Genomic DNA, 25,696 nt, shown 5'->3' with positions numbered 1-25,696 from the left:
AAATATTTAAATGCTCACAATAATATGTAATAAAATATTCTTTTATTGCCCTTTAAAAATATAATAGAAAATTTAAAGTATAAACATTAGTAGACTGATTAGTAAAAATGAATCCCTGACAATTCAACAATTATCAACTCATGGCAAATCTTTAGTCTATGTAGACACAGCTAAGATACAGACAGATCGATGGATGAAGATAAAGATTAAAAATATGAAGTGAATCCTGAGTTTATACTGGTTCTTCTAATTAAAAATTAGGGCCATTAGGTTTTTACTTAATCTCTTCTTACTTTATATGCTTCCTTGTATATGAAGAATCCTGGTTCTCAAGACACTGGGGGTAACAGAATTAGAGGACCCATCACGACTTACTTGTTTTAACCCATATTATATTCACAACAGTCTTAAAATAACACCAAAACTACAACCATGACATGATTACTAAAAACAGTTAATTACCTTTCCTAGTTCTTTTTATCTTTGGAGTATGGCTTAGTAGGAATATACAGTTGAATACTGTTTTAAAGTCACTGGGAATAGTTCCTTCCTAGGTGTTAAGGCTGCCAGCTGGATATACATCCAGGTTCATTTGTTCATTTTAATTTTCAACTTCAATTTTTAGGGGTTGCTTTTGCATTTTTCATTGTCTTTATAGGTAGGTAAAACAGTTCCAAAGTCAAACCTATAAAACAAGGATATCAAACAAGAATATCCCTCTCTCCCTAAACTATTCTGTCCTGGTCATTATAAACATTTAAAGAAATGTTTATACTTCCACTTTTAATAATATAAGTAAACATATATGTAACATACAAATATGTTTATACTTATTCTATATTATTTTAATATATGTATATTTAAACTATACATATATTTTATAATTATATGTCTATGTACATACACATATATGTATTGTTCCTCCTTCTTTAATAAACAGTAACATACACATTTCTCCACATTGCTTAATTTTTAAAAAATTAATTAATTAATTTTTTTGGCTGTGTTGGGTCTTCGTTTCTGTGCGAGGGCTATCTCTAGTTGTGGCAAGCGGGGGCCACTCTTCATTGCGGTGCGTGGGCCTCTCACTACCGCGACCTCTCTCGTTGTGGAGCACAGGCTCCAGACGGGCCTAGCTGCTCCGCAGCATGTGGGATCCTCCCAGACCAGGGCTTGAACCCGTGTCCCCTGCATTAGCAGGCAGATTCTCAACCACTGCGCCACCAGGGAAGCCCTGCTTATTTTATTTAATAATAAATAGTCTTATTGCAGTAATAGTAAGAATGCTCCACAGCAGCATATACAGACGTCCCTCATTCTTTTTTTATTAGCTATATGGTTCTTTTATTTCTAAACTCTCACACTTTGTTACAACAAGATACTATATAGGGTTAGAGTCTGCTTTACTAGCAAATCTGAAAATTGTTTTCTTGTAACAATTAAGCTGAATTAACTTTTGATATAATTGAAGTTGTGTGATCTCCAGTTCTATTCATTCTGTTTTATATTTTATGTTCATATGTTGAATATATATATATACATGACTTTTATACACATAGCTTGTGGCAGATTATATATTCCAAAGATGCCTGGCATCCCACATGTTTTTGTACTATGTGACCTTGCCATTCCCTGAACAAGAGGTGGAGTCTAATCCCCTTCTTGAATTTGGGCTGGTCTTATGACTCAACTGTAAGCAAGTGAATGTGGTAGAAACGATCATATGTGACTTTCTAGGTTACATCAGAAGAGTCCATGGAACATTTGCCTGGTTCTTATGGGCTGCTTGATCTGGAGGAAGCCAGACACCATGTAAGAAGTCCAATTACTCTCAAAGCACCACTCTTCAGAGGTCATGTGATAGTTCTCTGAGCCCAAACTTCTAGCTGGTGCCAACAAAGTCCCAAGACAAGGGGAGTGAAGCCATTTTGGACCTTCCAAAACAGCTCATCCATCAGCTGAATCCCATTAAGTGACCTCGGTCTATGCCACAAGAACCATACAAGCCAAAATTCCGGCGGAATTCCTAACATAGTGAATCCATAAAGTGATTGTTGTTTTAATCCACTGAGCTTTAGGGGTGGTTATGAAGTAATAGCAACTGGAACACAGTTTCACTGTGCAGTCTATTTGTTCATATATATATACACATATATACATACACACACACACAAGGACAAGCCTTCTTAAGTTTATTTATAAACATATATTATGAATATATAAAATATATATATAAAATTTATATTTTAATGTTTATAAAACACTTATATTTATATATACTTAATAAAATATATTTAAATAAAATTTAAATATTTATAAAAGTAAATATATAAATATAAAATTAGGAAGCTTTATTCTGTTGTTCTAATAACTCTTGGTTTGGTTTTTGGCCCCCTACTATGAGCAATCTCCCCAGATCTAATTTGAAATATTATCCTTTTATATTAATAACTTCAAAGCAATCAGAAAGTTTATTCTAATTTTTTTTATCCTGTTGCATTGGGTCTTTGTTGCTGCCTGCGGACTTTCTCTAGTTGCGGCGAGGGGGGGCTACTCTTTGTTGCAGTGCGCGGGTTTCTCATTGCAGTGGCTTCTCTTGTTGCAGAGCATGGGCTCTAGGTGCACGGGCTTCAGTAGTTGCAGCACATGGGCTCAGCAGTTGCAGCATGCAGGCCCTAGAGCACACGGGCTCCAGCAGATGCGGAGCATGGGCTCAGTAGTTGTGGCCTGCAGGCTCTAGAGTGCAGGCTCAGTAGTTGTGGCGCACGGGCTTAGTTGCTCTGTGGCATGTGGGATCCTCCCAGACCAGGGCTTGAACCCATGTCCCCTGCATTGGCAGCTGGATTCTTAACTACTGAACCACCAGGCAAGTCCTTCTATTTTCACATTATCTACAATTCTACCCCCACTTTCTGATAACTGCATTTTTTCCAAACTGTCATAGCATACAGTTTTTTCATATTATACATTCTTTTCCTTATAACTATCTTTTTTTTTTTTTTTTTCGGTACGCGGGCCTCTCACTGCTGTGGCCTCTCCCGTTGCGGAGCACAGGCTCCGGACGCACAGGCTCAGTGGCCATGGGTCATGGGCCCAGCTGCTCTGTGGCATGTGGGATCTTCCCGGACCGGGGCACGAACCCATGTCCCCTGCATCGGCAGGCGGACTCCCAACCACTGCGCCACCAGAGAAGCCCTCCTTATAACTATCTTAATAACTAACACCAGTCTTTATGTCAGCATCTCTTCCATTTTTGATGTCTGAAGTTTGTTCTTTCTCCTCTGGAAGGGTTTATGTGAACAATATCATCCTAATTCTCTGTTGATACATTTGACTGCAGTCTTTATATTTCAAGCCTGTTTGATTCACAGTTTCTTTCTTTGATTCTTAAATATGTTGACTCCATTGTCTCTTATAAATGATGGAGGATGAAGTTCTGATGACAACCTCATTTTCTTTTCTTTAAAAAACATTTTTTGGGGGCCTGGAATTTCACCAAATTTTTTCTCTTAATTCCAGTAATTTTATTAGAATGTTTCTCAGTGATGGTTATTACCTTAGGTACCTGGATTGTCCTTTCGATATGCAGCTTAAATTATTATTTTTAATTTCAGAAAAGTTTTCTTGTTTATATATTTTTATTATTTGTTTTGTTGTACTGTTTTGGTTTTTTCCTGAGACTGTTATATGCATGTTGAATATTCTCTGCCTACTTTCTACATCTGTCACTCTCAAACCCTTTCTTATTCTTTTTAAAAAATTAATATATTTTTAAAGATTGAAGCAATCACAAACTTTTTCCTGAACCATTTGAGAGTAACATGCTACTCTGATGTCACTCTTGAATTCTCAGTGTGTAATGCCTACAAATAAAGATACTTTCTTATACAATCACAAGACCATCAAAATCAAGAAAGCAATGTTAATACATTACTACATCTAATGCTCACATCCCACTGAAGTTTCCCCAATAATGTCCTTAATAGCAAAAGGATCCATTTTGAAATCATGAGTTATATCAGAGCATATAGGCATTAAAATTGTCATATTTTTAAAGTCTCTTCCAGTCAGAGCCGTTTCTCAGTCTCTCCTTGACTTTGTAAGCTTGCTACCGTTGAAAATTAGAGGACAATTATTTTGTAGAATGTCTCTTTAGATTTGTCTGATGTTCCCACATTTAGTCCTGCAACTTTGGCAGGAATGTCACAGAAGAGATGTATGTTCTTTTCAATGCACCCTACCAGGTGGTATACATTTCTGATTTGTCCCATTACTGATGCTATAAACTTTCAGCACTTGATGAAGGTTGTGTCTGCCAGGTTTCTCTACTGCAAAATTACTTTTTCCATTTGCAAATAGCAAGTTATTGAAACCATGTACACATCTCCATTCTCATCAAACTTTCAATTAATTCACTTATTTATATTAGTAAAGACCCATGATATCTTAGTTTATTCAGTGGATTACTATCAGGTATTATTATCATCTATCTGATGTTCAAATTGTTCCCAATTTGGCCAGTGGGAACCCTTTCAAATTGGATTATGTGCCCTTTGACATGCCTCCATCATTCCTTGAGCATTTCCTTGCTTTCTGGCCATTTATCCAAACAGCCTTGGTAATTTAGATGGGGAATAGTATTTAGAAGCTAAGATCTGAGGCTTAGGTGTGCTCATTGCTACTGGGGTGGCATTGAGCCCAGGCCTTCTCAGTGGATAGAGCCAGGGAATTCCATATATATATGTAAAATAGATACACATTTATAACTATGTTTATATTATGTAAACTGAAAATATGTTCATAAAAATTTCTCCAATTCTAATCTAATAATATATGGTCTATATTTAGTTTTCTCCCTTTCAATATTTATAACTCTCTTCTCCAACACTGAAAATCACAGACAACATTACCCTTAAAATATATATTCCTTTGATCAATCTCTCTGTATGTAACTAGCCTTCTGCTTCTAGTACCATCTACTTTCCAGACTGGGCTCTGACCAGTCCCATGTGTAACCATCTCACTCTGCTCAGGCTCCAACTCCTCACACCAGGACAGCTGCTTGTGTGGAAGCCCTCATCATGGTTAAGTCCTAACGGTTTACCATAGATGTCCCCCACCTTCCCAGCCCTGCAATGCACATAATTACCTTGCTATGCTTCACCTAATGGCTTTAATACAAAGTTGATCAGGATGCGGAAGGGAAAGAACTCTTTATTTTTGATTTTTAAAAATTCCTCTTTTTTACCTACTTGCTTTAAATAACTATTGTGTGCTCCTTCTAGTTAAACTTAATTTTTGAAATAAAATTTTTCTTTATTTCTAATAATTTCCTGAGTTCTATTAACTCATTTATGTTGTTCTTCCATATATTCATTTTCCTTTAACTTGTTTTGCAATATTAGGTTATACTTTTCATTTGTTTTGTGGGCATGTCTTTCTGGCATACTTTCATTGTAGAGACATTATTCTGATTCTTATTTTCATTTTTCAAATAGGTTTCCATTGGATTCAATCTTGATCCTTTTCTGTTGTTCATTTTTATGAGAAATTAGTTTTCCTGAACTTCTTAAGGTAAGAGTATTGCATCAGGATGGCTTTTCTATCTCCACAGCTCTAAAACTCCTTTTTGCTGTTTCTGTCAAGTGTTCAAAGATATATCTCATATACTGTGAGATCTCCTGGGCTTTCTTTCCCCCCACTCATCTGGACCTTCTATATCCTTTGGCTCTATTATCCCTATCCTGCTCAATTTGGATTTTATTCCTAGTAATTGTTCCTTGGTGTGGGGCTTTGAACTAAAAGGGAGCTGTAGCTGGTTAATTGGGTCATGGGGCTCAGACTGCTCCAGCTTCTTCACACCTTACTGCAGATCCCTTGCACTCACATGTAGATTGTGCAAAAACCCTTATAGTTTCAGAGGCAGTTCTCAATAGATCCACCTCATTTTTTAAATGAGTACAGATTGGCTTTTGGGCTTCTTCTACTGATTCTCTGGGTACAGATGCTGATATCATGGGGTCTTACAGCTGTTGACAGCTTGTTTATACCTGCTTTTATATTGAGGTTCATGGGGATACCTTTTCATCTGGTTTTGCTATCTTAATTTTTTTCTGGGGGTGGGGAGTGGGGAGTTCTGGGCAATTCCGTTTTTTTTTTTGTTTTTTTTTTTTTGCAATTCAGTTTTAAATTTAACTTATTTTTTTTTTAGATTTGAATTTTTATTTATTTTTAAAACACCTTTATTTTGGGGGGGGGGAGGGGGGAGTTCTGGGCAATTCCGTTTTTTTTTTTGTTTTTTTTTTTTTGCAATTCAGTTTTAAATTTAACTTATTTTTTTTTTAGATTTGAATTTTTATTTATTTTTAAAACACCTTTATTGGAGTATAATTGCTTTACAGTGGTGTGTTAGTTTCTGCTGTATAACAAACTGAATCAGCTATACATATACATACGTCCCCATAACTCCTCCCTCTTGCGTCTCCCTCCCACCCTCCCTATCCCACCCATCTAGGTGGATACAAAGCACCAAGCTGATCTGCCCGGGCTATGCAGGCACTTCCCACTAGTGATCTATTTTACATTTGGTAGTGTATATACGTCCACACCACTCTTTCACTTCATCCCAGCTTACCCTTCCCTCTCCCCATGTCCTCAAATCCATTCTCTATGTCTGCGTCTTTATTCCTGTCCTGCCCCTAGGTTCTTTAGAACTTTTTTTTTTTTTGATTCCATATATATGTGTTAGCATATGGCATTTTTCTCTTTCTGACCTACTTCACTCTGTATGACAGTCTCTAGGTCCATCCACCTCACTACAAATAATTCAATTTCGTTCCTTTTATGGCTGAGTAATATTCCATTGTATATATGTGCCACATCTTTTTTATCCATTCATCTGTCGATGGACACTAAGGTTGCTTCCATGTCCTGGCTATTGTAAATAGAGCTACAATGAACATTGTGGTACATGACTCTTTTTGAATTATGGTTTTCTCAGGGTATATGCCCAGTAGTGGGATTGCTGGGTCATATGGTAGTTCTATTTTTAGATTTTAAGGAACCTGCATACTGTTCTCCATAGTGGCTGTATCAATTTACATTCCCACCAACAGTGCAAGAGAGTTCCATTTTCTCCACACCCTCTCCAGCATTTACTGTTTGTAGATTTTTGGATGATGGCCATTCTGACTGGTATGAGCTGATACCTCATTGTAGTTTTGATTTGCATTTCTCTAATGATTAGTGATGTTGAACGTCCTTTCATGTGTTTGTTGGCAATCTGTATGTCTTCTTTGGAGAAATGTTTGTTTAGGTATTCTGTCCATTTTTGGATTGAGTTGTTTGCTCTTTTGATATTGAGCTGCTTGTAAATTTTGGAGATTAATCCTCTGTCAGTTGCTTCATATGCAAATATTTTCTCCCATTCTGAGGGTTGTCTTTTCATCTCGTTTATGGTTTCCTTTGCTGTGCAAAAGCTTTTAAGTTTCATTAGGTTCCATTTATTTTTGCTTTTACTTCCATTTCTCTAGGAGGTGGGTCAAAAAGGATCTTGCTGTGATTTACATCATAGAGTGTTCTTCTGCCTATGTTTTCCTCTAAGAATTGTATAGTGTCTGGCTTTAGATTTAGGTCTTTAATCCATTTTGAGTTTATTTTTGTATATGGTGTTAGGGTGTGTTCTAATTTCATTCTTTTACATGTAGCTGTCCAGTTTTTCCAGCACTGGGAAAGAGGCTGTCTTTTCTCTACTGTATATTTTTGCCTCCTATACCAAAGACAAGGTGACCATATATGTGTGGGTTTATCTCTGGGCTTTCTATCCTGTTCCATTGATCTATATTTCTGTTTTTGTGCCAGTACCATACTGTCTTGATTACTGTAGATTTTTAGGGTAGTCTGAAGTCAGGGAGCCTGTTTCCTCCTACTCTGTTTTTCTTTCTCAAGATTGCTTTGGCTATTTGGGGTCTTTTGTGTTTCCATACAAATTGTGAAATGTTTTGTTCTAGTTCTGTGAAAAATGCCATTGGTAGTTTGATAGGGATTGCACTGAATCTGTAGATCATTTTGGGTAGTACAGCCATTTTCACAATGTTCATTCTTCCAATTCAAGAACATGGTATATCTCTCCATCTGTTTGTATCATCTTTAATTTCCTTCATCAGTGTCTTATAGTTTTCTGCATACAGGTCTTTTGTCTCCTTAGGTAGGTTTATTCCTAGGCATTTTATTCTTTTTGTTACAGTGGTAAATGGGAGTGTACCTTTAACTTCTCTTTCAGATTTTTCATTGTTAGTGTATAGGAATGCAAGAGATTTCTATGCATTAATTTTGTATCCTGCTACTTTACCAAATTCATTGATTAGCTCTAGTAGTTTTCTGGTAGCATCTTTAGGATTCTCTATGTATACTATCATGTCATCTGCATAGTGACAGTTTTACTTTTTCTTTTCCGATTTGGATTCCTTTTCTTTTTCTTCTGATTGCTGTGGCTAAAACTTCCAAAACTATGTTGAATAATAGTGGTGAAAGTGGGCAACCTTGTCTTGTTCCTGATCTTAGTGGAAATGCTTTCAGTTTTTCACCACTGAGAACAATGCTGGCTGTGGTTTTGTCATACATGGCCTTCATTATGTTGAGGTAAGTTCCTTCTATGCCTACTTTCTGGAGGGTTTTTATTATAAATGGGTGTTGAATATTGTCGAAAGCTTTTTCTGCATCTATTGACAGGATCATATGAGTTTTCTCCTTCAATTTGTTAATACGGTTTATCACATTGATTGATTTGCATATATTGAAGAATCCTTGCATTCCTGGGATAAACCCCACTTGATCATGGTGTATGATCCTTTTAATGTGCTGTTGGATTCTGCTTGCTAGTATTTTGTTGAGGATTTTTGCATCTGTGTTCATCAGTGATATTGGCCTGTAGTTTTCTTTCTTTGTGACATCTTTGTCTGGTTTTGGCATCAGGGTGATGGTGGCCTCGTAGAATGAGTTTGGGAGTGTTCCTCCCTCTGCTACATTTTGGAAGAGTTTGAGAAGGATAGGTGTTAGCTCTTCTCTAAATGTTTGATAGAATTTGCCTGTGAAGCCATCTGGTCCTGGGCTTTTGTTTGTTGGAAGATTTTTAATCACAGTTTCAATTTCAGTGCTTGTGATTGGTCTGTTTATATTTTCTATTTCTTCCTCATTCAGTCTTGGAAGGTTGTGCTTTTCTAAGAACTTGTCCATTTCTTCCAGGTTGGCCATTTTATTGGCATACAGTTGCTTGTAGTAATCTCTCATGATCCTTTGTATTTCTGCAGTGTCAGTAGTTACTTTTCCTTTTTCATTTCTAATTCTATTGATTTGAGTCTTCTCCCTTTTTTTCTTGATGAGTGTGGCTAATGGTTTATCAGTTTTGTTTATCTTCTCAAAGAACCAGCTTTTAGTTTTACTGATCTTTGCTATCGTTTCCTTCATTTCTTTTTCATTTATTTCTAATCTGATCTTTATTATTTCCTTCCTCCTGCTAACTTTGGGGTTATTTTGTTCTTCTTTCTCTAATTGCTTTAGGTGTAAGAGTAGGTTGTGTATTTGAGATTCTTCTGTTTCCTTATTTATTTGCATTTTGGATGATCTGTCCATTGGTGAAAGTGGGGTGTTAAAGTCCCCTACTATGATCATGTTACTGTCGATTTCCCCTTTTATGGGCGTTAGCATTTGCCTTACGTATTGAGGTGCTCCTATGCTGGGTGCATAAACATTTAGAATTGTCATATCTTTTTCTTGGATTGATCCCTTCATCATTATGTAGTGTCCTTCTTTGTCTCTTGTAATAGTCTTCATTTTCAAGATTTTGGATCATCTTTACTATCATTACTCTGAATTCTTTCTCAGGTAGACTGCCTATTTCCTCTTCATTTGTTTGGTCTGGTGGGTTTTTACCTTGCTCCTTCATCTGCTGTGTGTTTCTCTGTCTTCTCCTTTTGCTTAACTTACTGTGTTTGGGGTCTCCTTTTCATAGGCTGCAGGTTTGTAGTTCCCGTTGTTTTTGGTGTCTGCCCCCAGTGGCTAAGGTTGGTTCAGTTGTGTAGGCCTTCTGGTGCAGGGGACTGGTGCCTGTCCTCTGGTGGATGAGGCTGGATCTTGTCTTTCTGGTGGGCAGGACCACGTCCGGTGGTGTGTTTTGGGGTGTCTGTGACCTTAATATGATTTTAGGCAGCCTCTCTGCTAATGGGTGGGTTGTGTTCCTGTCTTGCTAGTTGTTTGGCATAGGTTGTCCTGCACTGTAGCTTGCTGGGTGTTGAATGGAGCTGGGTCTTGGCGTTGAGATGGAGATCTCTGGGAGAGCTTTCGCCATGTGATATTATATGGAGCCGGGAGGTCTCTGGTCAGAGGCACAGGCCTGACACCCAGCCGGAGCACCAAGACCCTGTCAGCCACACGGCTGCTAGTGCTGGAGGGTCTCCTGCAGAGGCAGGGGTTGGCTGTGTTTCACCACGGGGACAAGAACACTGGCAGGAGTTCTGGGGAGTACTCCTTGGCAAGAGCCCTCCCAGAGTCCACCATTAGCCCTATCAAAGAGCCTGTCTAATTTTATTTTTAATAACGACCATGTTGGGACTTCCCTGGTGGCGCAGTGGTTAAGAATGCACCTGCCAATGCAGAGGACACAGGTTCGAGCCCTGGTCCAGGAAGATCCCACATGCCACGGAACAACTAAGCCAGTGCACCGCAACTACTGAACCTGTGCTCTAGAGCCCAAAAGCCACAACTACTGAGCCCGCGTGCCACAGCTACTGAAGCCCGCACCCTAGAGCCCATGCTCTGCAACAAGAAAAGCCAGGGCAGTGAGAAGCCCATGCACTGCAATAGTAGCCCCCACTTGCCGCAACTAGAGGAAGCCTGTGCACAGCAACGAAGACCCAACACAGCCAAAAATAAATAAATAAATTTATATATAAAAAAATAATGACCATGCTTAACAGCTAGTTTGCAAAATTCCTGAAAGTTTAACTGACCCTTGTAAGACAGTACATCACTGCACTTATTCAAGTAACTTCTGTGATTCTTTAGTTCTCTGAGTTCCCAGTTTCCCTTCACTTTTTGTTTGATAATTCCTTACTGCCTTAGCAGCACTTTGATGCTTTTAATAAGATGTTCATTATATTTCACGTAGCATTATTAGTTGTTTTCAGCCATTTTGCCAACTGAATTAACCAAAGTCCTAGTGATTTAAAATATTCTACATTTTAGAAATTTAAAAGCTTTCTGTAAAAAGATCACATTATCTTATTTTATAGTGAGGCAAAAAATGTTCTTTCCTAAGAACTAAGTTACTACAAAGCACTTACAGTCTCAGTCAACATTTAAGATACTGGAGACCTAAACTCAATTCCTGATAATTTCTTAAATACGTGCCTTTCTTATTTTGTTCACTCTGTTCAGATTTTCATATTTACGGTCTTTACTTACTATTAATAATTCCTCATAACCATCTGTCCGTCTGTTCCAAAGATACTTCAATACTTTCCTCAAAGTTACTTTTCCTTTAAGCCTTCCATTTCATTCACCTGGCTAAGATTCCCATCTTTTCCTTTTGCTTCAATCAATTCATACTTTCAGCTCTAACAATTTCCACCTTACACCCATCCTGTGTACCCTTTCTTATATTTTATTTTGGAGGAAGTCTCATTTCTTTTTTCTGCTAAGTCATTTGCACCCCTCTTCTAGAAATTACACCACAACTCATTTCAGGAAAGCTACCATTGGAGAGAGCTAAAATGTTACCCAAGAGATAATCTCCACTAAGCATTTCAGAAATTCCTGAACGAAACTATATTTCCTGTCATGAAATATATTAGGGAGTCTCTGAACTACTGGCTGTAAGTTAAATAATATGTGTATGGTTATAAGAGGAGAGAAAATGTTTAATAGCAAACTTTCTGCATTTTATTCTGTTTTCAACTTCTCAGTTTGCACCTCCACACTTCAAGTGAAAAGATGGAGGAAAGCAGGGGGCAGAAGAGTGGGGAGAAATTTTACCTCCCCCAATTTCTTTGAAACTCGCAATCCCAACTATGAAGAATAAAACTCATTTATACTCTATAATGAAATATATTAATTAAATACACAGTTAACATCTGAAAGCAACAAGTATCACAGAATGGATATTATGACTGGTCTAGAAAAGAAAAATGGAAAGTTTCTGAGTAAGAAGTCAGGCTGGTTGTTTTAAGTAGTTAGGAAAGGGTAGAAAGGTATAGGAAGGAAAGTAAGATACTGAAAAAAATTAATTAGGAACCTGCTACAGAAAACCACTTTAAGAGATGTCATATGTTTGCAAAGAAATGCCACTAATCCAATACAACCTCTCCATTCAGTCTCCAGACTCTCTTTGGTTGTTACCAAAAGTAATTATGAAAATAAAATGAGAAGATGGGTTAAAACTCGATCTCTGCAACTCAGATTTAAATTAAACCTTTGAAACACAGAAAAGTGTCTCTGGCCAAACCTCTCAGCTTTTCTAGACTTCAGTCACTTTAAGATTAGGGACAGTAACACCAATCTCAAAGATTTTTTTTCTTCTTACAAAAACGAAATAAAAATACCTCGTAAGTTTAAGACATGTCCAATGGGAAACAGAACATACATTTAATATAAGTTTAATTCTTTCCCTTTGCTCTTTTTCCTTTATAATATCAATATAATTAATATTTTCTGAACCAAAAAATAAGGTCTGGAAGTTGGTATAGTATACTTGAGGAACACTGAGATAAAACATTTTTGAGTTTAGGGTTTGTGAAGGGAGGTAGCTTTAATGTATAGTTGAGAGGTGTTCAAGGTGTGGGGACCACTTGGAACCCCAGAGTTGTCACAGAGATTATTTTACGCTGAAGACATCTGAGGTTCAACAAATGTAGAAAAAAGCCTTCTTAGAGCTTTTCTTATCTGACTAAAAGGAGCTACTTCTGGGAAATGAGGCTATTGTAAATCTCCTCTCTTGGGGAGCTTTATGGCCTTGAAGAAGATGGAAAGACCACTCATACTGTAGAGACAAACTATCACAAACTTTCTCCTAAAAATGTACTTTTCTTTCCTTAAGAAACCTATTTATTTTTCCCACAGGCTTTTATCTCCACTTCCTTTTCCATACTATGTTAGGTAGATAAGCCTTTAATCATTTAATGAGCCAACTCCTTCTTTTGTTGGCTCTGTGTATGCAGGCAAAATAAAATATTTTCTTCTGTTAATCTGTCTTCTGTCAGTTTAATTCATAGGGCCCAGCTACTGAAACTAAAAGGGAAGAGGAAAAGTTTTTTCTCCTCTACAAAGGGCTAGAATGAATCTTAATCACTTAACAGCTATGTAACTGGCAAGTTACTTAACCTTTTTGTGCCTTATTTTACTCAACTGTAATGTAAAATGATGGTAAAAGTGCCCACTTTATAGGGCTTTATGGGAATTAAAAGAGCTAATAAATATGGTTAGATGCCCGGCACACATTTTTTTCTATTATAGTCTATCACCCAGCCCACAGGAGAGTCTATAACTATAGACCAGGAACTATTTGTCCAAATTTTGTAACTTCTGGATATGGAGAAAAAACTAGAGTTATATTTTCAGTGCCCATGTTTGATTTCTGATTATAATTCCCCAGAATGCTTAGTAGTAAAGCTCTAAAAACAAACTGTTGCTTGTCTCTGGAGTTAGCAAAACTGGGGGAGCTAGGAGTTAAAGTCATTCTAAATGTATTGTGGAGATTATTTTTTCATACTTAGAGCCTATGTCATAAAAGTTCAAAGTATATAGGCTGAAAAACTCATAACAGTATTTCATGGGAGACCAACAGGCAAGCTATAGATCCTAAAAGATAAAAACTTACTCTTACCAAAAAGTTTTCCTCTTCACTCTTTGTCTGTTTGTATGTATGTATATATGTCAGATTATCAATGAAGCCGAGAATCCCAATGGATTCGTCATTAATAAAGTGAAGATACTAACTGCAAGGAGATGACTGATTACCAGAGTATCAGGCCGACTCCTTTTGTACTTTGTAAAATAGCCCCCTCACTGAGAAAGAAAATCTGACTCTTATCTTCAATTTATATCCTTGGCCCTCACAGCAGTTACACACTGATGACACGGAATATGTTTTTTAGAAACAGTGCTGTACAACCAAAATACATTTGTTAAAACTACATAGTTAGTATTAAAACAAAACATAAAGCCATCAAGTCACTGCCTAATAAACAAACACAAGGTAAGTAGCAATACAGCAAGGAGGACAGGTAAGTTTTTAAAGTACCCAAAAGATGCTTATAAATTTTAACTCTCTTATCTTTGGTCTTCTGTTATTCTTTATAGAATGTCATTTCTTCTCTCTGCCTATCTAAAGACTACCCATTTTTCAGGTTTCCAGTTAAGCCCCAATTGTACTCTATGGCATTTTTTCCTCATACCAGGCAATATGATTTACCTCCTTTTGAATTCCTAAGGCAGTGTTTGTTTTCTGTGCTCTATTGGTACTTACCTTGTGTTTATTAGGCAATGACACCATAGCTATGGTAAAAGAATATAGTATAAATCAATACTGCCAGACTAAACACTCATCAAAATATTCCCAGTGAAAAGTATCTAGATTTTGAAGGCAACAGACCTGGGACTGAAGCCTAGCTATTACTAGCTTTGTTATTTGACTCTATATCATCACCTGTATGTAGGGATATAGCTATGTGTTTCACAAGCCTCTAGAGCAAGGCTTAAATAAACAAAAAGCCAACAGGCACCTAAATAAACATACAATTATAAACTGTGTTGAGTTGTTTAAAGAAAAAAATGTCACAGTGCTATGACAAATGGAATTATGAGAAGGAGCCAATCATATAAAGAATAGGGGGAAAGAATATTCTAAGAACAAACAGAATGAACAGAGAATTAGGAAAATACTTGGTGTAATCAAGGGTCTGAAAGAAGAAGTCCTGTGTGGTTAGAGCTGAAGGAGCAAAGGAAGGAATAGAGGGCATGCAGTGAAGCCAAATGTACTGTGCTATGCTCAATCACACAGGGCCTTGCAGGCACTATTAAAGGCTTTGGATTTTATTCAGAGTATAATTGGAAGTGTTTTAAATAGAAAGTGATACAATCCAATCTTTGTATTTAAAAAGATCATTTTGGCTGATGAATGGATTGGAGAAAGTCAAGAAAGAAGTAAGAAGACTTGCTAGAGGCTATTAGAATAGGTAAGATATGATAGTGGGTTTGGTAAGGGTAGTGGCCGAGACATAGAGGTTGAGAAAAGGGGAGGGAAGTCAAGGATGACTCCGCGCCTTCTGGCTTAACCATCAATGGAAGTGCCATTTACTGAGGGAGTAAAAGAATTGTTTCAGTCATGCTCAGTTTTGAACATTAAAGAGATATACACCTGGAGAAATCAAACAGGACAAAAAATCAGGTGTTGAGATGTTTGGAAAAAAGATATATACACAAGACTAATTAATATAAGGGTCTAACCTTGAAACATAGAAGATGTCTGCTAAATAGCAGCTACTTGGATAATCAACATACAATGCAAATTCTCCTTGATACAAAAGTAGCTCCATCAAGATGAGAATAGTTTAAACTTTTGAACACAACTAAAGAAAAAGTATCAATCAGAAAGATTCATACAGAAAAAAAGTACAGAAATCACAAAAAAAGAGCAAAAGAAAAAAAATAGAGTACAAGCACAGAAAAAGATAATCTGAAAGAGATTCCTAGGTCCACGCAATAACTATCCTAGGAAAAGGGTAGCCCACCCTTGACAACTATCAGTGGCAAGTATACCTACTGCATACAGGGGTACATTAGGCTTAGTTAAGAGTCACTAAACATAAAAGTGGTTAAATTAACAATCCTTGTTCAGATCTATGCTCACCAAGCATTAGAGCAATTCTTCCTTTTATCAATCAATTTTTACCTCCTTATTAATAACTTAATATTTTTATTGGGTTCCAGAAGTTTTTTTTCTAATTTAACTATTTTATATTGGAATATAGACAATTAACAATGTTGTAACAGTTTCAGGTGCACAGCAAAGGGACTCAGACATACATATATATGTATCCATTCTCCCGCAAACTCCCCTCCCATCCAGGCTGCCACATAACATTGAGCAGTGTTCCCTGTGCTATACAGTAGGGTCCTTGTTGGTTGTCCATTTTAAATATAGCAGTGTGTACATGTTGATCCCAAACTCCCTAACTATCCTTTCCCCTACTTCTTTCCCCCAGGTAACCATAAGTTCATTCTCTAAGTCTGTGAAATCTGTTTCTGTTTTGTAAATAAGTTCATTTGTATAATTTCTTTCAGATTCCACATATAAGGGATATTATACGATATTTCTCTTTCTCTGTCTGACTTACTTCACTCAGTATGACAATCTCTAGGTCCATCCACGTTGCTCCAAATGGCATTATTTCTTTTTAATAGCTGAGTAATATTCCATTGTATATATGTACCACATATATATGTACCACATATACATATGTATATGTACCACATCTTCTTTAGCCTCTGTTGATGGACATTTAGGTTGCTTCCATGTCTTAGCTACTGTAAACAGTGCTGCAGTGAACACTGGGGTGCATGTACCCTTTCGGACCATGTTTTTCTCTGGATATATGCCCAGGAGTGGGACTACAGGGTCATATGGTAGCTCTATTTTTACTTTTCTAAGGAACCTCTATATCGTTCTCCATATAGCTATACCAATTTACCTTCCCACCAACAGTGTAGGAGGGTTCCCAACTCTCCATACCCTCTCCAGCATTTACTGTTTGTGGATTTTTTGATGATAGCCATTTTGACTGCCATGAGGTGATATCTCATTGTAGTTTTGATTTGCATTTCCTCTAATAATTAGTGATGTTGAACATCTTTTCATGTGCTTCTTGGCCATTTGTATGTCTCTGGAGAAATGTCTATTTAGGTCTTCTGCCCATTTTTTTTATTGGGCTGTTTGTTTTGATGATATTAAGCCTCATGAGCTATTTGTAAATTTTGGAGACTAATCCCTTGTTGGTCACGTCATTTGCAAATATTTTCTCCAAATCTGTGGGTTGTCTTTCCATTTTGTTTATGGCTTCCTTAGCTGTGCAAAGAATTTTGAATTTAATCAGGTCCCATTTGTTTATTTTTGTTTTTATTTCCATTATTCTGGGAGATGGCTCAAAAAAGATATTGCTGTGATTTATGTCAGAGCGTGTTCTGCCTATGTTTTCCTCTGGAGTTTTATAGGGTCCAGTCTCACGTTTAGGTCTTTAATCCATTTTGAGCTTATTTTTGTGTATGGTGTTAAAGAATAATCTAATTTCATTTTTTTACATGTATCTGTTCAGTTTTCCCAGCACCATTTGTTGAAGAGACTGTCTTTCCACCATTGTGTAGTCTTGCCTCCTCTGTTGTAGGTTAATTAACCATAGATGCATGGGTTTATTTCTGGGCTTTCTATCCTATTCCACTGATCTATATTTCTATTTGTGTATCAGTAGCATACTGTTTTGATGACTGTATTTTTGTAGTATAGTCTGAAGTCAGGGAGTCTGATTCCTTCAGCTCCATTTTTCTTTCTCAAGATTGCTTTGGCTATTCAGGGTCTCTTGTGTCTCCATACAAATTTTAAGATGTTTTACTCTAGTTCTGTGAAAAATGCCATTGGTAATTTGATAGGGATTGTACTGAACATGTAGAATGCCTTGGGTAGTCATTTTGACAGTGTTGATTCTTCCAATCCATGCCATCTGAGTCTTCTTTTATTTCTTTCATCAGTGTCTTATAGTTTTCGGAGTACAGGTCTTTTGTCTCCTTAGGTAGGTTTATTCCTAGGTATTTTATTCTTTTTGACGTGATGGTAAATGGAATTGTTTCTTGAATTTCTCTTTCTGATCTTCCATTGTTAGTGTATAGAAATGCAACAGATTTCTGTATTCATTTTGTAACCTACAACTTCACCGAATTCATTGATGAGCTCTAGTAGTTTTCTGGTAGCATCTGTAGGATCTTCTACGTAAAGTATCATGTCATCTGCAAACAGTGACAGTTTTACTTCTTCTCCAATTTGGATTCTTTTTATTTCTTTTTCTTCTCTGATTGCCATAGCTAGGACTTCCAAGACTACATTGAATAAAAGTGGCAAGAGTGGACATCCTTGTCTTGTTCCTGATCTTAGAGGAAATGCTTTCAGCTTTTCACCATTGAGTATGATGTTAGCTGTAGGTTTGTTGTATATGGCTTTTATTATGTTGACGTATGTTCACTCTATGCCCACTTTCTGGAGAGTTCTTTGTTTTTTTCTCATAAATGGGTGCTGAATTTTGTCAAAAGCTTTTTCTCCATCTATTGAGATGATCATATGGTTTTTATTCTTCAATTTGTTGATGTGGTACATCACAATGATTGATATGCGGATACTGAAAAATCCTTGCATCCCTGGGATAAATCCCACTTGATCATGGTGTATAATCCTTTTCATGTATTGTTGGATTCAGTTTGCTAATGTTTTGTTGAGGACTTCTGCATCTATGTTCATCAGCCTGTAATTTTCTTTTGTGGTATCTTTGTCTGGTTTTGGTATCAGGGTGATGGTGGCCTCATAGAATGAGTTTGGGAGTGTTCCTTCCTCTGCAATTTTGTGGAACAGTTTCAGAAGGATAGGTGTTAGCTCTTATCTAAGTGTTGATAGAATTTGCCTGTGAGGCCATCAGGTCCTGGACTTTTGTTTGTTGGGAGTTTTAAAATCACAGTTTCAATTTCAGTGCTTGTGATTGGTCTGTTCATATTTTCTGTTTCTTCCTGGTTCAGTCTTGGAAGACTGTACCTTTCTAGGAATTTGTCTATTTCTTCCAGGTTGTCCATTTATTGGCATATAGTTGCCTGCAGTAGTCTCTTATGATGCTCTGTATTCCTGTGGTGTCAGTTGTAACTTCTCCTTTTTCATTTATAATTTTATTGATTTGAGTCCTCTCCCTTTTTTTCTTGATGAGTCTGGCTAAAGATTTATCAATTTTGTTTATCTTTTCAAAGAACCAGCTTTTAGTTTCATTGATCATTGCTATTGTTTTGTCTCTATTTCATTTATTTCTGTTCTGATCTTTATGATTTCTTTCCTTCTACTAACTTTAGGTTTTGTTTGTTCTTCTTTCTCTAGTTCCTTCAGATGTAAGGTTAGGTTGTTTACTTGAGATTTTTCTTCTTTCCTGAGGTAAGATTGTATTGCTATAAACTTCCATCTTAGAACTGCTTTTGCTGCATCCCACAGGTTTTGTATCATTGTGCTTTCATTTTCATTTGTCTCTAGGTATTTGTTTATTTCTTTCTTGATTTCTTCAGCAATCCACTGGTGGTTTAGTAGCATATTGCTTAACCTCCACGTGTTTGTGTTTTTTATAGTTTTTTTTTGTAGTTTATTTCTAATCTCATAGCATTGTGATTGGAAAAGATGTCTGATAAGATTTCAATTTTCTTAAATTTACTGAGGCTCGCCTTGTGTCCTAGTATGTGGGCAATCCTGGAGAATGTTCTATGTGCACTTAAGAGGAATGTGTATTCTGGTTCTTTCGTATGGAATGCTCTACAGATATCAATTAAGTCCATCTGGTCTCATGTGTCATTTAAGGCCTCTGTTTCCTTATTTATTTTCTGTCTGGATGATACGTCCACTGATGAAAGTGGGGTGTTAAAGTCCCCCACTATTATTGTGTTACTGTCAATTTTTCCCTTTATGGCTGTTAGTATTTGCCTTATATATTGAGGTGCTCCCATGTTGGGTGTATACATATTTACAATTGTTATATCTTCTTCTTGGATTGATGCCTTGATTGTTATGTAGTGTCCTTCTTTGTCTATTATAACAGTCTTTCAAGTCTATTATGTCTGACGTGAGTATTGCTACTCCAGCTTTCTTTTGATTTACAGTTGCATGGAGTACCTTCTTCCATCCCCTCACTTTCAGTCTGTATGTGTCCCTAGGTCTGAGGTGGGTCTCTCGTAGACTGTGTATATATGGGTCTTGTTTTTGTATCCACTCAGCCAGTCTATGTCTTTTGGTTGGCGCATTTAATACATTTACATTTAAGGTAATTATCGATATGTGTATTTCTGCCATTTTCTTAATTGTTTTGGGTTTGTTTTTGTAGGTCTTTTTTCTTCCCTTCCTCTTTTGTTCTCTTCTCTTGTGGTTTGGTGACCATCTTTAGTGCTGTGTTTGAGTTGCTTTTTCTTTTTGTGTGTGTGTATCTATTGTAGTTTTGGGGCTTGCTGTTCCCATGAGGTTTTGATATAACAGTCTATATGTACAAGGCTTTTTTTTTTTTTTAAAGTTGCTAGTCTCCTTCCTGCCTAGAGGAGTTCCTTTAGCATTTGTTGCAAAGTGGTCTGGTGGTGCTGAATTCTCTTAGCTTTGGCTTGTCTGTAAGGCTTTTGATTTCTCTGTCAAATATGAATGAGAACTGGGTACAGTATTCTTGGTTGTAGAGTATTCTTGGTTGTAGGTTGTAGGTTCTTCCCTTTCATCACTTTAAATATGTCATGCCACTCCCTTCTGGCTTTTGGAGTTTCTGCTGAGAAATCAGCTGATAACTTAATGGGAGTTCCCTTGTATGTTGTTATTTTTCCCCTGTTGCTTTCAAATAATTTTTCTTTGTCTTTATTTTTTGTCAATTTGATTACTACATGTCTCGGTGTGTTTCTCCTTGGGTTTCTCCTGCCTAGGACTCTCTGTGCTTCCTAGACTTGGTTGACTGTTTCCTTTCCCATGTTAGGGAAGTTTTCAGCTATTATTTCTTCAAATATTTTCTCAGGCCCTTTCTCTCTCTTTTCTCTTTCTGGAACCCCTACACTGCGAACGTTGGTGTGTTCAATGTTGTCCTTAGGCTGTCTTCATTTCTTTTCATTCTTTTTTCCTTATTCTGTTCTGCAGCAGTGATTTCCACAATTCTGTCTTCCCGGTCACTTATCAGTTCTTCTGCCTCAGTTATTCTGCTATTGATTCCTTCTAGTGTATTTTTCATTTCAGTTATTGTATTGTTCATTTTTTTGTTTGTTCTTTAGTTCTTCTAGGTCTTTGTTAAACATTTCTTTCATCTTCTTAATCTTTGCCTCCATTCTGGATCATCTTCACTATCATTATTCTGAATTCTTTTTCTGGAAGGCTGCCTATCTCCACTTCATTTAGTTGTTTTTCTGGGATTTTATCTTGTTCCTTCACCTGCGACATAATCTTCTGCCTTTTCATTTTGTTTAACTTTCTAGGATTGTGGTTTTCATTCTGCAGGCTGCAGGATTATAGTTCTTCTTGCTTCTGCTGTCTGCCCTCTGGTGGATGAGGCTATCTAAGAGGCCTGTGCAAGCTTCCTGATGGGAGGGACTGGTGGTGGGTAGAAATGGGTCTTGCTCTGGTGAGCAAAGCCTTGCTCAGTAAAATTTTAATCCACTTGTCTGCTGACGGGTGGGACTGTATTCCCTCCCTGTTGGTTGTTTGGCCTGAGGCAACCCAGCACTGGAGCCTACAGGCTGTTTGGTGGGGCTAATGGTGGCCTGAGGGAGGGCTCACGTCAATGAGTACTTACCAGAACTACTGCTGCCAGTGCCCTTGTTCCCCTTGGTGAGCCATAGTCACCCCCTGCCCCTTCAGAAGACCCTCCAACACTAGCAGGTAGGTTTGGTTCAGTCTCCTATGGGGTCACTGCTCCTTTCCCTTGGGTCCTAGTGTGCACAAGACTTTGTGCGTGCTCCAAGAGTGGAGTCTCTGTTTTGCCCAGTCCCGTGGAAGTCCTGCACTCAAATCCTGCTGCCTGTCAAAGCCAGAATCCCTGGGGATTGCTAGTCCTGTTGCTGGACCCCCACGCTGGGACGCTGACGTGGGGCTCAGAACCTTCATTCCAGTGGGAGAACTTCTGTGCTTTAATTGTTCTCCAGTTTGTGGTTCGCCCACCTGGCAGGTATGAGATTTGATTTTATCATGATTGTGCTCCCCCTTCCCATCTCACTGAGGCTTCTCCTTTGTCTTTGGATGGGGGATATCTTTTTTGGTGGGTTCCAGTGTCTTCCTGTGAATGGTTGTTCAGCAGTTGTGATTTCAGTGCTCTTGTGAGAGGAGGTGAGCACATGTCCTTCTACTCTGCCATCCTGAACCAATACTCCAGAAGATTCTTTCTTGATAAAAATTAACTAGAATATGTCTGAATTTTGACCATTCTGAGTTAATTTTTTATCATGCTGTGTCTTTTCAATGTAAAGTTACTTCTTTTTAATCTAGTAAAGTTTTCCTGAATGAATTATAATTGCAAGCATTTATTCTTTTCTTTTAAAAAAATTTACTTTTTCCAGAAAGTCTAATTAAGTATATCCTGTGTGTGTATGTATATATAAAAGTATATATATATATATATATAATTGCCTGTCTTTTCTAACCTTTAAAAATTCTCTTCGTTTCTATTTCATTTTGTTTACTTTTCCTATTGTATCCTTTATGTCTCCTATTGATTGTTCTGCAGTGTCTCTTTGACTTTGTGTTCCAATTTAAGAAATTGGTTTGCTTTCTTCTTTCCTGGGTTCTGCTAGCTCAAAATTAAACTCTGGTTGTTAAGCCATCTCTTCGACTACTTTGTGGTCTTCTTTCAAAGAAGTGAATGCATAAATTGTTTAAGAACATTAAAATCAAAGTTTCATCTGATACGTGCCAATTTTTTTTGTGTGTGTGTAAATGCATGTTTGTGACAACTTTTATCTCTTGCTAAGCTTTGCTATTTGTTTCCATGTCTCCTTATTAATATCTTTGTATGAATGCCAGGCTAGTTCCTTTTAAATTGCTTATTACTGAATGAGTTGGCTGGACCAGAAAGTCTGGGGTGCAGGGTGGGGATGGAAGCACAGGTTATTTTTACAGCCTTTAAAACCAAAAGACTGCCTTGATAGCATCAGATAATCTGACAGACTGTTTTAACCAAATACTTCCTTTAAACAAAACCACATCAAGGATGGCTTCCGCTCTAGTTTGCTCACTCCAATTTTATGTGGCCTGCCATAAACAAGGGATAATGTTTTTATACTTCAAAAACAAGTCCCCCACCTTTAGGAAGTACAATTTTCTGTCATATTCTATGTTCTGCTACCACTGAGCATTCTCAACATTCCATGCTTTTACTCTTCCCTTCTTTACATGTAGCTTTTGCCAGATCTTAACCTGCTTAAGCAGCCTTTGCCTGTATTTTGTTGTCTAGGTATTATACCTGTCTTCTTAGTTTTGCTTAATGTGAAGTGAAGCTTTATGGGTAGAAATATGTGTTTATTTTCCTTGTTGCTTTTGTGTGTTTTCTGGGGAGGTCAAGGAGCAGATATTGACTTACCCTTAATCATACCTAAATAGTCTATATTTCTCATAAACATATAAATAAGAGGCTTTCTATAATAATAAGCAAGCACTGATTATAATTTGTTTCCGTATAATATGCCTATGGGGCAAGAATGTGTTGGCCAGAAGATAAAAGCATGTGTAGTCCCACTGGTAGTTTTGTTTCTCACAAAAATTAATGAATTAGCATTCTGACTTCATATATTAATCCCTATTTGCTTATTAATGTGATTTATTTGGAACTTACCCCTTACATAAATGAATTTATTCTTGTTCAGTTACTGAACCTAGAATGCTGAGGTTTATAAGAAATATTATGAAATAGCAAGCAATGCCCAACATACTATTTTGATCAGGTAAAACACATATTAGGTTTTGTTACAGAAATAAATTCCACTCCAAGAAAAGAATAATACATGTAACAGCTGCTAAATCATAGAATGATTCACCTGGCTCCTTTAGTCACATCATTCTTTCCTTCTTCACCTTGTTTATGAACATTAACTAGTGTGTTATGTATTCTTTTGGGTGTTTAAGCTTTTTAAATTCCACTGAGGTTTTACTGAAGTGGTTATGTTGATGTAAACTAGAATCTTATGTATGTTTAATATGACCTCAAATTTTCCATTATCACCTTCTCCTAGTCGGAACTCGGTAAGGTCAAGTCCATGATACCTCACTATTTAGAAAAATATATCTCAAACTTACATTCTTTCTCTTTAAGTAACAATAAAGGCTATTAGAAACATATCTTAAACCCTGTTATTAATAAATATAACCTAATTCAAAGGTCAAAAAATACTGAAATAACCTAATTTTCTTTGGCAAAATTACTATCTTTGCTTTTCAACCACTGAGTTAGTCAAAGGTATACTTAAAGGTATGTGTTTGGTGAGATGACACATTTAAAAAGATGAACTCCTGAAAATTAATCCAAATAATAAAGAAATATTCAAAGAGTTGGCAGATACAAGTTCCTACATTCTATTAAAAACTCTTTGATCTGGATAGTGAATTAAGTTCAAACTAAACAAATAACAGATTAATAAATCAGACAAAAATATAAAAAGAAAGTTAAGCTTGGGAAGTTAAACATTATTAAGAGGAAGACTTCTAAACACTGAAATAAAAAATAAATACAGACAACAAGAATTTATTACCTTCAGGTCGATATTGTGCAACAATTGTGACAGCTTGGCCAGCATTTTTTAAAGCAGCTGCTGCCTGCTCATGGCTGGCAGTTCTGAGGTCAACACTGTTTACCTGTAAATTAAACCACATATTAAATTCGAAAGAAAATCATCACACTGATTAGAAATCACAATAGCCTATTCTTTGAGCAGGCATAGATTAAAAAAAATTACTTGCAATTACTTTATCACTAAAATATTTTCTTGTTCTGATTTACTAAAATTATGTTATACAGTAGAAAAATATATTGTATAGTCAATCAAAACAATTTATTCACTTAAAATATTCATTTTTTCACTTTGTCAAGCGAACAAATCCAAAACATTTTCCCCTGAGTTTTCCAGAAGGTTGTCTATCAATCTCTTGAGAAATGTACCTTAATTTGACAACTTGAAAAATCAACAAGTGCCATCATTTTGTACATTTCATTTCACCAGTAACTCAGGCAATGAGAGGGAAATTCATTTTGTTTACAGCATCCTTTCAACTCCTGCCACATTTTCACTATTACTCATCTCAGTTTCAATGCTCTTCCTTCCTTTCCCAAACTAAAGCTTCCATTCTTTTGGAGTAACAGGAAAGCAATTACTTTAAGTATGAAAATAGCTCAGATTTCACGGACTGACATTTAAACACAGTAAATGTTATTAAATGAGCAAGAAGACTTTTTTTAAAAACAGGGACCTTCCTTGGGTAAAATAATTAATGAGGTGATCAATCCCACTCTAGAAGAATAGGCAACTTCATTCTTATTTCTGAAAGGCTGCCAGCACCTAGTACGCTGCAAGGTACACTATCTTTAGAGACTGAACCTTTTCCACTACAAGAAAAACTTAATAGGACATTAATGTGAGCATTAAACTTAAATGTAATTAACTTTAAATATTTAAGTTGGCTTTTTTCCCTAAGAACCATGAATGAATAAAATACAGCAATGGGGGCTTCCCTGGTAGCACAGTGGTTGAGAGTCCGCCTGCTGATGCAGGGGACACGGGTTTGTGCCCCGGTCCGGGAAGATCCCACATGCCATGGAGCGGCTGGGCCCGTGAGCCATGGCCGCTGAGCCTGTGCTCCACAACGGGAGGGGCCACAGCAGTGAGAGGCCCGCATACCGCGCAAAAAAAAAAAAAA

General features: G+C 36.9%; 1 protein-coding gene across 5 annotated transcripts in view; it reads right to left on the bottom strand.

The window, feature by feature from the left end:
* The window catches only part of DLG1 (discs large MAGUK scaffold protein 1), a 280,091-nt gene that overhangs the window by 55,981 nt on the left and 198,414 nt on the right, over positions 1–25,696 (bottom strand). For all 5 annotated transcript variants that reach the window (XM_024752078.1, XM_024752079.1, XM_024752080.1 and 2 more), the window contains one exon: positions 24,535–24,637. In XM_024752078.1, the coding sequence (XP_024607846.1) occupies positions 24,535–24,637 (103 nt within the window). The remainder of the gene's footprint in view (positions 1–24,534; positions 24,638–25,696) is intronic.

The sequence above is a fragment of the Neophocaena asiaeorientalis genome, unplaced genomic scaffold (assembly GCF_003031525.2).
Source record: "Neophocaena asiaeorientalis asiaeorientalis breed wild unplaced genomic scaffold, Neophocaena_asiaeorientalis_V1.1 scaffold293, whole genome shotgun sequence".
NCBI classification, from domain to species: Eukaryota; Metazoa; Chordata; class Mammalia; order Artiodactyla; family Phocoenidae; genus Neophocaena; species Neophocaena asiaeorientalis.
Note: the sequence above shows the minus strand (reverse complement) of the source record. Positions and strands in the feature narration are given on the sequence as shown.